At 42.6% G+C, this 13,683-nt stretch overlaps 1 protein-coding gene across 7 annotated transcripts in view; it reads right to left on the bottom strand.

Annotated features, from left to right (window-relative positions):
• Nucleotides 1-1,741: 1,741 nt before the first annotated feature.
• RBL1 (RB transcriptional corepressor like 1) overlaps nt 1,742-13,683 on the bottom strand; it is a 104,782-nt gene continuing 92,840 nt past the window's right edge. For 6 of the 7 annotated variants that reach the window (XM_050918597.1, XM_050918596.1, XM_050918598.1 and 3 more), the window contains 3 exons: nt 5,406-5,572; nt 4,624-4,788; nt 1,742-4,328 (listed from right to left, as the gene is read on the bottom strand). In XM_050918597.1, coding sequence (XP_050774554.1) covers nt 4,158-4,328; nt 4,624-4,788; nt 5,406-5,572 — 503 coding nt within the window. In that variant the 3' untranslated portion in view covers nt 1,742-4,157. Of the gene's footprint in view, nt 4,329-4,623; nt 4,789-5,405; nt 5,573-13,068; nt 13,584-13,683 lie in introns of those variants that run through there. The other variant, XR_007768569.1, reaches the window with a different exon arrangement.

The following is a 13,683-nucleotide window of genomic DNA, read 5'->3' as shown; positions in this document are numbered from 1 at the left end:
CTGTCCACGTATGAGGTGGCGGACGGGTGACGTGATGGCCACGGAGGAGTTGATGTTGACTGGGCCAGGTCTCTGCGCCCATAGAGCTCGTCTCTACGCGGTACCAGTGAGTGGTACCGGGAACCGTGGCGGTATCTGGAGCAGGACCGGGACCTGCTACCAGCACGGTGCCGGGAGGTCGACTGGTGCCTTATATCGTCGTGCCGGGATCGGCTGCGGTAAGTACATCGGTGCCGCGATCTGGACCGGTGCTGAGAGTACCACGACGGCGACCGGGATCTCGAGCGGTGCCGCGAGTACGACCGGTGCCGTGGAGAACGGTACCAGGACTGCGAGTGGCGCCGGGATCTTGAACGATGACGAGGCCGAGAGTGATCTCGGGATCTGGAGCGGGACTGACGGTGTTCAGTGGTGCCTGGTGAACGTGGTTGCACTGTGGTGGGCTTGCCCAGTGACTGAATAACCCGCACTGGCCGTGCCGGGGGTTGGGGCAATTCAGGCTCTGTCAGAGCGATACGGTCGCGCGCTGCAAAGAAGGTCTCCGGCGTGGAGGGCGCGATGAGCTCAACCACAGCGCGTGCTGGGGAGCTGGTAGGCACCGGACTCAACGGCTCCTGTGAAGCTGGAATCGACTGTGTGGAGACAAGCGGTGCCACGGCAGATGACGGTGCCGGGCGGTCCGTCTTGGAAGTATGCTCCGACTGCGGCGTAGCTGTAGTTGCCGCAGGAGCCTTGTGCTTCTTGCTCCTCGGGGAGAGGGAGCGGTGCCGGCTGGAGTGTTGGGCCAGTGAAGGGTGGGGGAGCGGAGCCTTTATCGGTGCCGGGCGGTCCGGTGCGGAAGAGACGCTTGGTCCCAGTGCCGGAGTCGGTGCCGAGGATGGAGGAGTCAAAGCTGGCTCCATCAAAAACTGTTTTAGGCGAATGTCCCGTTCCCTCTTTGTCCGGGGCTTGAACGCCTTGCAGATCCGGCACTTGTCTGCAAGGTGGGATTCGCCTAGGCACTTCAGACAGGAGTCATGCGGATCTCCTGTGGGCACTGGCCGATGACAGGCTGCACAAGGCTTGAAACCCGGTGAACCGAGCATGGGCCCCGGTACCGGGGGAGGAGAAGGGGAGAGCTCCTGATCCTCTTTAACTAATTACACAACTATAAAAACTAACTTTAAATACTAACTAGAACTACAGTAAAAGAACTATATACACAATACTATACAAGAGAGTGAATCGCTAGGGAGGTGGAGAACAGCTAAACCGTGCTCCACTGTTCCAACAACCGACACGGGTGGTAAGAAGGAACTGAGGAGCGGATGGGCCGGCAGGGGTATATATCAGGCGCCATACCGGCGCCACTCCAGGGGGCGACCTCCCGGCCCGAGTGTTGCTAGGGTAAAAAGTCTCCGACGAACGTGCACACAGCGCACGCACACCTAATTGGAATGGATATGAGCAAGCACTCGAAGAAGTAGTATAGGAATTTTTAAAAAATTCTAGCATTTCACCTTTTTACTATTGTCTTAAATTTAGTTCCTCTCTGCCACTCAGGCAGGAGCATTATATTTGCTCTTTGAGATGGTACATTTATTGACTGAAGTACAAGCAATCTGGAAAAATATGAAAAGAAAATCCGAGGAGATAACTGAATACAGAGGAATATGAACATTTACCTATTTGTGTCACAGATATACTTAGACTGTGAAAAGCAGGCATAAGTTACTACAGACAAACAATGTCAGTCATCACACAGTTTTAAAGAACTTTTTATTGTAAAATACATATTTACAAATGAAGGCACTTTTAAACCATAACAAAACTTTAAGACCTAACAGCTTGACAAACTGTTCAAGTCCAAAATTTACTCTGCACTATCAACATTAGCATCTATTCTGGGTCAAATTTATTATGAAAAGGAATTAAAATCCAATTGTAATACTTTTAGTTTTAACAAAATACACTAAACCTAATCATAACTAACAAATTTCAGCACCATTATTTTAATTCAAGATTAGAGAAACTGAGAGAGTCTGCAGGGCATACCTCTTAAGAAATAAAGTAGGTTTACACATGATGAGAAAGTAAAACCAAGTGACTAAATTGTTCTATCATCCAATACTGCTGAGTGTTCTTTACTGTCCGACAGTCCACCCTAGCCTAGTTTTCTTGAGGAATATAACCCCCCATGCAGTGAGTCAAGCACAATTGGCTCCGTTTATGTGAAGTCTAATTCAAGATCTCTTTCCACAACAAGCTAGGTTTTCCAGGGCTGTCTCAGGCCATGATTACCCATGCACAAATGCATCTTGTCAGTAACTCAAAACTGGAAGTTGGTATTATGTTGTTTTTTTCTCCCAACCATTAACATCACATACTTAAAAGGAGTTAACTGTAAGATTAGTATATCTTTTGTTACACCACTTTATAAACACTGCAGTCTTCATTCTCAAAACTTTCAAAAGGCAAAAAACACATTTTTCAGAGCAGTCAAAACAATGGCAACCTTCAAAAAGTTAGTTATCAAAACCTTAGGGGACTTGTGACCTTTCCTTTCATTGCTGATTACCAAGATGAATGTGTAAACCAAAGCGCTCTCCTTTATAATCAATTTCATCAAGTTCATCTACCAGATTTCCAGTTCCTTCCACTGAAAATTATGATGTATCAAATCTTGGAGCACTCAATCATCAAGCTAATAAAAGCTAAGTAAAATAGTCAGAGCTCTAGAAAAGAGTTGTCCATTAAAAAGACAGTTCAAGTTTGTAAGTATAAGATGCTTATAGCAACTTTGAACAGAAAAGTACAACAAAGAATTACCTTATGGCTCTAAGCTTTAAAAAAAATCACAACTGTTAAAATTAGACTATTGCTTATAAACAGTATTATATAAACATTAAGTTTTCCTCATCTTGATAAAACAATCCTTTCAAAATTCTAACATTTAAAATGTAGGAGTTTGCTGGAATTTTACATATTGCCATTGGAACAAAGCTAAAGCTACATGTCTGTAATAGCTAAAAAAAAAAAAAGTACAAACATGCCTCATCTGTTTGGGCTTACATTCTGTGTAGATACTACACAACATAGGAGAGTACCCTTGTCAGAAAAAAAATATAAAAATCCTAAAGAAAAGAAATTTTAAGTTCATTAAATGAATCATCATATATTTGCTACAGTAGTAACTGATGGCCAAAGCCCAGAACTGTTTAACCATTATTGATTCACGCTAGCCTTTTTCAGTTAAGATACAGTATCTATGAATATTTAGTGCTGCAGAGAAGATGTGCAGAAGGAAGGAGTGATTCAGATCTGTCTCCAGTGGCAGCATTCACTGCTGTGGGGGAAGCTGAATTCAGAAAAGGCTCCCAGAAACATCTCCGCACGTCTCTAGAATAAGTGTGCTTCAATTTAGGCTTCTGCAGTTGTACTTGCTGATTTCTCTCCCAAACCGTAAGAAACATTTAATCCATGTCACAACATTCACTTTAGCTGACATCCTCAAAGTAGGTGGAGAATAGCATTTTACCAGTTATACTCAGCTATAAAAGCCAAAATTAACCCTGTTCAAATCACATTATCAAGTCTTTGATAAAAGGTAACTTTTTTCACGTAATATAGAATGCAGAACGAAGAACAGATGGGTTTATCTAACCCTTAATGTAGTAAAACGAACAAGTTGTCTCCTGATCTGTCCACATTAAAAGTAATGCATAAGATTCTATAATCTTCATGTAAAAACAAAAAGGCACTTGAGGTGTTTCCCCAAACACTGAGTATAGTGATAGCCCCTGCTGCTTTCCTACATCCAGTCAATTCAATTTCAAAAACAGAATCACTGAAACTAGGAGCTGGCCCTCATACTCAGAGCAGAACCGCTAAACTAGATTAGAGGTGAATATCTGACATGGCTCAAAGAACCATTTCAACATGCTAATCAGCAGATAGATTCATAGCACGTCTGACAGCAATAATGTTAATGTGATCATAGCCTCTAATTCCCCATAGTTCAGTCCTTTACACTTCCTTTTTGCATTCCTACTGAAGTCAGGTGACAGTACAATTTTACACATTAATTAGTAAACTGTCTGCACACACCACAGCTGGAAAACTGGAAAAATTGTTTCCCAGGCGTGATGAACACTGGAAGCTTCAGTCCCTTGTAGATGTTAGTGATTAGCTCTTTCACTGACAACATCCTGAAGACGTTTTAGTAAGACATCATCATTTTCCTGGCAGAGTCGTTTTGCTGGAGACTCACTGTCACTGTCAATTGTAATTGCTCGCTTCTTACTCCTGTGTTCACCTTGTTTTATCATATTGTTGATGTCCTTCAAACTCTGTCAATAAGAGGAGATTTAAAATTAAAAACAAGTATTCAAGCCACTATAATTACTCAATAAGACTCTGAGTTTTCAACATGGTCTGAAAAAAGTATTCCTACTCTGGACAGATAGTGCTTCTCAGATGGAAGGTGCTACAAGTGTTTTATCCTTTACTTCAGGAACTGCAAGACCAGTTTGAAGAAAGTCTTCACAGCACTCTTATGAAAAACCCCAAAGCCAGTCAGAAATTTGGAAGAGGGAGAAATCTTTAAGCTTTGCAATCACTAAAGGTCTTATGTGAATGTCTTACCTTAGAAGGGCTCCCATTAAACTTGTATAGTAGAGCAGTCTGAGGTGTCAGGCAGGCACCATTCTTGTGTGGTGAAACATAAACAGAGTGTTGCTGGGATATTCGCCGAGGAGACACTGGCTGTTGTTTAATGTAGGGGAACGGGGAAAGTGGAGGCGCTTCCATCTTAAAGAAAAAATGGTACACACACAGTTTGTCTGTAGGAATTTACCAGAAGGACATTGAAGAATTAACTTAATAAATAAATGAAATGCACATCCATTCTTATGTGTGTGTTCTTTTGGGCCTTCTGTTCCAGGTTACAATTACATTCTAATATTCCAATTCAGTATTCAGCCTGGCAATCACAAAAGAAACTTTTATTTTTCAACTGTTTCACTTACATGAACAGAGGGGCACTTAAATGTCATTCAGTTTCCCATATTAATATGGCACCCACTCATCAGTTTCTGATCCATTTCAATGGATAGCCTGTTATCAGGGCAGACATGCAATCTTGCTGATGTAGTATGTTATAGCCCAGAACTATGATTTTGTTTCTACATGGTTGCATAAATAAAACACACAATCAGATGATGAGGTGGATCCATTTCATGTTGAGTGTCAGAGGATGGGTTTAGAGGTGAGACATATACAAGCCTACAAAGTTTATGATCTACAGGGCAATGATAGCAACAGTCTGAGTTTTTAAAAGCTGACATTTTATGTTCAAAGGGCAATAAAACTACCACTAAGCATCCATGCACACTATTAGACATATTCAAAATTAGAATTTTACTTACTACATGATCCTGGTTTGTGACATCGTACTTGAGTGCAAATGATTTTACTCTTCCTACATAGACTGCATTGTAAAATTTTATCAGATCTCCTCTCTCCTCCTTTCCTGATTCGTTTGAGTTCTCTGGTGTTGATCTTACAAGTGAAAGACACACCTTCCCAGGAGTGTCTATCACAGTAGGAAAAAAAAAAAGGATTAAAAACTCTTAATGTCAGCAATCTAAATTAGATTTTTAAGATACAAACTAATACACTATCACTCACACTCTATATAAAGATTCCACTTATAAAAAGAGTTGTTAAAATGATTAAGAGAAGGTTACTCACCTGGTGCAGTAACGGAGGTTCTTTGAGATGGTTATCCTTGTGGATGCTCCACTTTAGGTGTCTATGCGCCCTACCTAGCCTGTAATTGGTAGCAGTGCCTGGCTGGGTCATGCATGCGCTGTTGCGTGCCGCTCCAGGCGGTTAAATAGCACTGCACAACCAACCAGCCCTTGGTTCCTTCTCTACTGCAGAGAATCTATGTGAAACTCAGAGGGATGGAGTAAGGGTAGTGGAGCACACACAGGGACAACCATCTCAAAGAACTTCAGTTACTGCACTGAGTAACCGCTTCTTCAAGGAGTGTCCCTGAGGGTGCTCCACTGTAGGTGACTGTTGCGCAGTGCCCCTCAGTGGAAGAGAGGGGCTTCGGAGTTGTGTTATTGATGGTGGATAACACAAGTCCAAAGCCAGCGTCCGATGCTGACTGTTGCTCTATAGCATAGTATTTTGTGAATGTGTGGGTGTGACAGGTTCCCCCCCTCCAGGGTGCCACCTGGGACTGGGGTACCACTGATCCTGCCTGACCCACCAGCCTGGGCTTCCTGTCACCCTGTAATGCTGTGACAAGCTGCAGACACGCTCCCCGTCTCACACTTTCACCAGCACAGAAGTAGGGACACACCCAGCTGCAGAAACACACAGACACTGAAATTAATTCTGCCTGTGAAGGCTCAGTTAAGAAATTGCCCAGTACTCAAGTGCACATCCCCTCTCTAAGGGATAAACCCAAAATTATACTGTCTTGCACTGTACAGTGTAAGCTCATGAAATTTGCCACCTCCCTCAACGTGGAGAGGAATATATGCAACTTTCTGCCCCAAGTAAAGATTTTTACACACACTAGTTTTAGATAAAACAGAAGTAAGTTTATTAACTACACAAGATTAAGTGATTATAAGGGCTAGAAAACAGATCAAAGCAGATTACCTGGCAAACAAAACCAACACTCAATCTAAGCTTATAAACAGAAAATTCTCACCCTAAAATGTTGTTCTAGGCAGATTGCAGAGATTCTTGAAGGCAAGCTGCCCATGCTTGCAGCTTAAAACTCCAGATATTCCTTTTACAGGCCAGACATCCTCTAGCCTGGGCTCAGCCCTCCCCCGCCCACAGCTTAGTCTCTTTGCTTCTCAGGTGTTTCCAGCAGCCTTCTTTCTTAGACGGGAGTTAGTGAAGAACGACCCACAATGATGTCACTCTCCTACCTTAAATAGTTTTTGCATATGGTGGGAATCCTTTGTTTCCCACCGATCTCCACCTCCAGTCAGTGGAAAAATAGTAGTATTTATCATGAGTCCAACACCAGGTGACTTGGTCACATGACCTTACAGCCATAACTCAGAAGCTGTTTGTAACGTCCCCAGGAAGGCTTCTCTGTGAGTGATTAGCATCTTCTAAGACCTCCTGTGCTCCCTAGTGGCCCTTCCCAGCAAGACACCTAGAAGGATTGCATTCTGCCCAGTGGACATTCCCCAGGTGTAAACATATTTGTAATAGCTGCATAGACAATATTCTTTACTTCAGATACAAAAATGATACATGCATACAAATAGGATAATATTTAGTAAATCATAACCTTAAAACACATCTTAGTTATGCCATAATCATATCATAACCATCTCTCTATGAAGAAAATGGAGTATAATGCCACAGTGGTCCGATGCCCACATTACTGCTCTGCAAATGTTGATAATGGGGACATTGTTGAGAAAAGCTACGGATGCTGAAAATGCTCTGGTATAGTGTATGTGGATGTCCATTGGGGCTTGTAAAGGAAGTTTTTTTTTTTTTTTATAACATGTGGATGCATCCTGATATCCACTTGGATAGTCTATGCTTTGAGATGGTTTTTCCCATTGAACATTGTATTAGAGACACAAATAGTTTTGGTAGACTTTCTAAATGTTTTTGCTCTATCAATGTAGAAAGCTGCTGCTCTTCTAATGTCCAGTGTGTGGCATGATGCCTCTCTTTCTTCTGCATGTGGTTTTGAAAAAAACATAGGTAAGTAAATGATTGAATTCAGATGAAGGGGGGAGGCAACCTTGGGGTAGGAATTTGGGGTGTGGTCTTAAGGTAACTTTGTCTTTAAAGAAAGGTGTGTGTGTGTGTGTGTGTGTGTGTGAGAGTGTGTGTGTGAGAGAGATTAGGGCACCTAGTTCCTTCATCCATCCGGCCGATGTGATGGCGATGAGGAAAGCCACCTTCTTTGATAGATGGAGTAGTGAGGTGGCAAGGAGCTCAAATGGTTTTCCCATAAGTTTGCGTAAGATGAGGTTGAGCTACCACATAGAAGGTGGGTTCCTTATTTCTGGGTAAGTGTTCTCAATGCCCTTGAGGAAACCTTTAGTTGTTGGGTGGGCGAATATGGTGATTCCATCCACCTTTTCATGGAAAGCTGTGATCACCACCAAGTGTACCTTGATGGAAATTGTGGACAGCCCATTTTTATATGTAATCCAGTACCCTTGGTAAAGGGGAGGATGTGATAAGATCTGTTTATCTTGGCACCAATTGCTGAAGCGTTTCCACTTATGCATATATGCGTCTTCCTTGTGCTCATTCCATAGCTGTTCATTAGTATGTTTTTTTACTTCCACCGAACAGGGTGTCTCAACTCCCTGACATGGAGAAAAGCCAGGCCTTGAGGTGGAGTATTGCGAGGTTGGGATGGTGGACATGCCCCGCATCTTGTGAGAAGAAGTGAGGTATTCGAGGAAGGGTTTGAGGTGAGCATACGGCTATTTTTAACAGGTACGGAAATCATGTTTGTCTGGGCCATGTAGGTGCTATTAGAAGGACTTTGGATTTGTTCCTCGATCTTGGGTCTGAGCCAGTTTAGGAGTGGGATCAGGGAGAATGCATACATTAACAACGCATCCCATTTGATGAGGAGAGCATTGCCTAAGGAATAGTGTCCCAGTTCTGCTTTGGAGCAATATTGCAGGCACTTGGTGTTCTGTGCTGTTGCAAAGAGATCTATGGTAGGGAATCTCCATAGTTTGAATATCATATGTAAAATTCTGGGATCCATCTCTCATTCATGACTGAGACAACTCTGTGCTTAGCACATCTGCTGTTGTGTTTTGACATCTCGGAAGATAGGGTGATATTGTTGCTGATGCACCAATTCCAGAGTTGCATTGCCTCTGTCCACAGGGAGCGTGACTGTGCTCCCCCTTGGCAGTTTATGCAAAACATGCACACTGTATTGTCTGTGAGGATCCTGAGGCTGTGTTTATGATTATAGGTAGAAAGTGGTTGCATGTGTTATGGACTGCCCTTATCTCCAGCAAGTTTATGTGCATGCTGGACTCCAATGGGGACCATTGGCCTTAGATTGTGTTGTTGAGTAGATGCACTCCCCAACCTATTAGGGAGGCATTTGTAGCGAATGTCATTGTTGCAGTCTTCTGTAGAAATGTGACTCCTGTTCAGACGTTCTTGGGTTGTCTCCACCATTTTAGGGAGTCTTTTACTCTGTGTGGCATTGTAAGACATCTGCTTAGGCTGTGCCTGTGTGGCATGTACACTGTTTGAAGCAGGCCAGCAGGCATCTCACGTGAAGTCTGGTGTGACTGTCAACAAGTGTCATTGCTGGCACATGTCCCAGTAGTTGTACACACTTTCTGGCAGAGGTTTGTGGGCTGTCTATTACCATCAAAATTAAATTGACAAGTGTGATGAAGTGTTGATGAGGTAGTGTTGTTGTTGAACAGTCTAAACAAGCGCTTATGAATTCCAATTTCTGGACATGAATCAATGTGGGCTTTTGTGCATTATTTGTAACCCTAACCTCATGAAAAAGGGTTATTGTACTCTGCGTGGCACTCATTGCTTCTTGTTATGTTGGTGCCCTTATGAAGCAATCATCCAAATATGGAAATATCAAGACTGTGTCTGCAGACATGTGCCGTCACCACCACTAAAACTCTGGAGAAAACCGCTGGGGTGGTCAACCAGTCAAAGGGTAGTACTTTGTATTAGAAGTGTTGTTTCCCGAGGGTGAACCTCAGGAATCTTCTCTGTGATAGATGAATGGTAATGTGGAAATACACGTCCTGCAGGTCGAGGATCTTTCTCCCTTTTCTAACGCTGGAATTATGGTTTGTTAGTGTCACCACTTTGAAATGTTGGTTTTTACAAATTTGTTGAGTTTCCTTAGATCCAAGATGAGTCTCCATCTGCCTGTCTTTTTCTATGTGAGAAAACGTTTTGAATAGAAACCTTTCCCTCTGTGCTGCGTTGGTACAGGTTCCGCAGCGCCTAGATGAAGGAGATGGTTTACGTCCTTTTGCACAGTGACTTGTGAGAGAGGTCCCTGCAGAGGGACAGAGAGGGAGGGTGAGTAGGTGAGATGGAGATAAAGGGGATGCAGTAACCAGTTTGGATAATTTCCAAAACTCACCTGTCTGTAGTGATATTGAGCCAGACTCGGTGAAATGGTGACAAGTAATTTCTGAATGGTTGGGAAATAATCTCTGTTTCCAGCGTTGGAATGTGCAGTTGTTTCATGCACTTGACCACACCTTCAAAATTGCTGCCTGTGGTGGATGTTGGGACGTCGAAGGTTGGTTTTGATTTTGTTGATGTCTGGTTTGCCTTTGCTTGCAGTGTTGGTCATACTGCCTGTGTGATTGTACATATGGTAGCGATCAGAATCTCTGGGTATATCTGCCCTGTTTCTTTTTATTTGCAAGTGTATAGATGTCCAGGGATTTTAATGTTGCTCTTGAGGGTATGGAGGGACTCATCCATTTTGGCTGCAAATAATTTTGGAACTTTCGAGGGCAGGTCCTCGACCGTTGACTGGACCTCCCTGAGGAACCTAGAGAGATGAAGCCATAATGAACGGCACATGATTATAGATGTTACAATGGATTGTGCGGCTATGTCTGCGGACTCAAGTGAGGCCTGCAGGGCTGTGCTGGCGATGAGATGGCTTTCGGCGATATTAGCTTTAAATTGTTTTTTCTTAAATCTCCAGGTAAACCATCAATAAATTCTGACATTTTCAAAAAGATGGGGTGTGTGACAGTAGAGCCTCATAATTAGCTATGCAGAACTAAAGTGTTGCAGATGAATAAGCCTTGTGGCCAAAGAGGTCTAACCTTTTCCAATCTCTGTCAAACGAGGCTGTTGTAGAGTGGTGTTGCTTTCCCCTCTCATCTACATACTCACTAGTGGTGAAGGCTGATGTAGGGGGTGTAAATAAGAACTCAGCTCCTTTAGGTAGCACATAGTATTCTGTGTATGATCTTTTGCATGATGGGGGTGTTGCTGCCGATCTTTCTCAGATGGTTTTGGCAGGTTCCATAATGGCATCGTTGATTGGTAATGATATCTTCGCTGAGGGATATGACTGAAGTATGTCTAGTATTTTATGCTGCGATTCAGGTACCTGTTCTAGAGAAATGTCCAAGGACTCTGCCACCCTTTTGAAGAGTTCCTGAAATGCCTTGAAGTCATCCCCTGTGGTGGGGGATGAGGGGTTTATAGTTTCATCTGGTGACAAAGATGAGAGGTTCTCAGGTGGCAAGGCTTCCTGGTCAGATATATCCTGTTTCCTCAGGTGCTGAGAGAAGTGGTGATGGAGACTGTGGAGCTTTCAATCTTGGTGGGCTAAAGGACCTGCAATGTTGAGCCCTGTACATTGCCCATGGATCCCAGTAGGGCCAGTTTGGTGAGAATGGTATGGAGGATGGTGTCCATACTAGACACATGCTTCTGCAGATGAGTGGTACTCTGGGAGGTGGGATGGTCTGGGTTTGGGTAAGGAGTGATGAGGTGTATATCTCACTCCTTCATCCTTGTCTTCATTGTCACTAGGCGGAGGAGGAGCTGACCTTGCTGGAGTAGTCAAGCGGCTTGGTATGGATCAAAATGGAGTGCCATCAGTACTAAGGAGCGGCTATTCCAGTGTTGTGGAGACCAATAGGTCTTCATGTCTCAAGAACTGGTGTGGAACCGTGAGCATCGTGAGCGTTGCTGGTGGTACAGGAGTGACAGTTGTGCTGTGCTGCGTAAGTACCACAAGTGGCGCCACTGTCCTACTCGTCTTTTCGGCTCCATGGGTACTGAGATGGAGGGTTTCACTTTGTTCTGTGAGCCTCTCTTCAAGCTTGCGCGCATAGGGTCTTTCGCTCTCTGGGAACTCTTGGTACCAAAAGGTGCTAATGTCTCGCAATCCAACGTGCTTGGTACTGAGATCAACTTTGCAATCAGGGATCACTTTTTCTTGGCTGGTTTCTGGTGCAGTGAAGTCTGGGACTGTTTTTTGGTAGCCTTTTTGGATAAAGGTACTTTCAAAGGTGCTGCAGGGGCAGGACCTCTGTCAGAGGCTGCCAGTGGTGAATGTTGATCATGGGATGTCCTGGACTCATGGTCTGAGGGATTTCTCCATCATAAGGAGTTTAAGTTGGAGATCCCTAGCTTTTCTTGCTCTGGCCATGAGGTTATGGCAATGTGGACCAATGTTCCCTCTAATTTTTTCCATCCATTTGCGGAAGAAATTTTGTTACGTGCACCAAATTATCAAGGTAATGTGCAGATGTGCATGACCAGTAGAAACAAAAAACTTAGATATAATAGATATTTTTAAAAAGTTACCATAAGGATAATTACTTCAGCCAGGACAGGTTAGGCATTTAAGAACTCCACTACTCAAAGTATTAAATTTAAGTGTTAAGAGAAAGAAAAATTATGAAATGCATAGACCAGTCAAAAAACTCAAACACCACCACGTTGAAAGAATACAATTACAGAGAATATATGTGCACTGCAGGAAGTATCAAGTAACAACAAGTAGTATGTGTTGGGAGGTGAGTGCGAAATACAAGAGACATGCATTGCCCCCCCTTTAAGTACATTCATAGCTTGGCAGGACTCTCAGTGGACGGCAGCTGCCCTGGGGCATCCTTCAGGTAATCAATATTGCTAACTCTAATGCTATATGGTGCTTTTCCTTAAAGCCCCAGTGTGTATACACATGCACAGGAAGATGATATTGAGGAAGAAGTGTGTATATAAGCATCCCCTTGAATTCTGAGAGAAGTGGAGCAGCTTCCTCCCATTCTGAGTTATAGTCAGGGGACTAAAACTTTAAGTATCTGTAGGTCCAAGTATGGAGTCCTGGCTGACAGCTCTGACATGGAGCTGCGCGTGCCAGGGTGGATTTGATTTAAATCAATTTGATTTAAATCATTAATCAGGAAGACTCAATATAATAATGGATTTCAACATAAAAGTGCATTCTTGTTCGTTGTTATAACCTTAATACATATTCCTCACAACTCAGAGATAGATTAGCTTTCATTTTTAGAAGGTACACACTATATATATTTTTAAAGTTATTTATTTTTAAAACTTTTCAGATTAGTTTTACAGCTATATCAGCAAATGAATGATTGTTTGATTATATTTCATTTACCCAAAGGTAATTGAAGCATATATTTATGAAGTCATTGGGAGATGAACTATCTCCAATTCAACAGGTTAATCATTAATATTTGGAGGATTTTCTTGCTATGCTATATTAGGACGAGATCACCAGACAGACATTTAAATTGTTCTATTTAACTAAAACAAATGTTATGTATTCTGGATTTTTTTCTGCAACAGCCAACATATAATATTTTAACAAAACAAGCATATGAATTTTTGAATTTAAACATTAAAGTTTTTTAAAATCAGATTTGTTTTTGTTAAAATTGTTTTGAACTAAAATAGTTAAATGAAATATTAAAAACAAAACATCACCCACCATTTTTGCTGTTAACAAGCATGTTATCTCTGGAGACAAATCCACAGTTTGAGAACTGCAAAATTAAGCATCTCTGATGGTATCTTCTAGACTGAGCATTGATTTCCATTGGGTAGACAGAAAGATTAATCTAAATAATCTCTACAGAAGCCCCTGGAACCCTTTTAGATTGGGTCCCTAATCCATGAACT

This window comes from Gopherus flavomarginatus, chromosome 11 (genome assembly GCF_025201925.1).
Source record: "Gopherus flavomarginatus isolate rGopFla2 chromosome 11, rGopFla2.mat.asm, whole genome shotgun sequence".
Taxonomy (NCBI): domain Eukaryota; kingdom Metazoa; phylum Chordata; order Testudines; family Testudinidae; genus Gopherus; species Gopherus flavomarginatus.
Note: the sequence above shows the minus strand (reverse complement) of the source record. Positions and strands in the feature narration are given on the sequence as shown.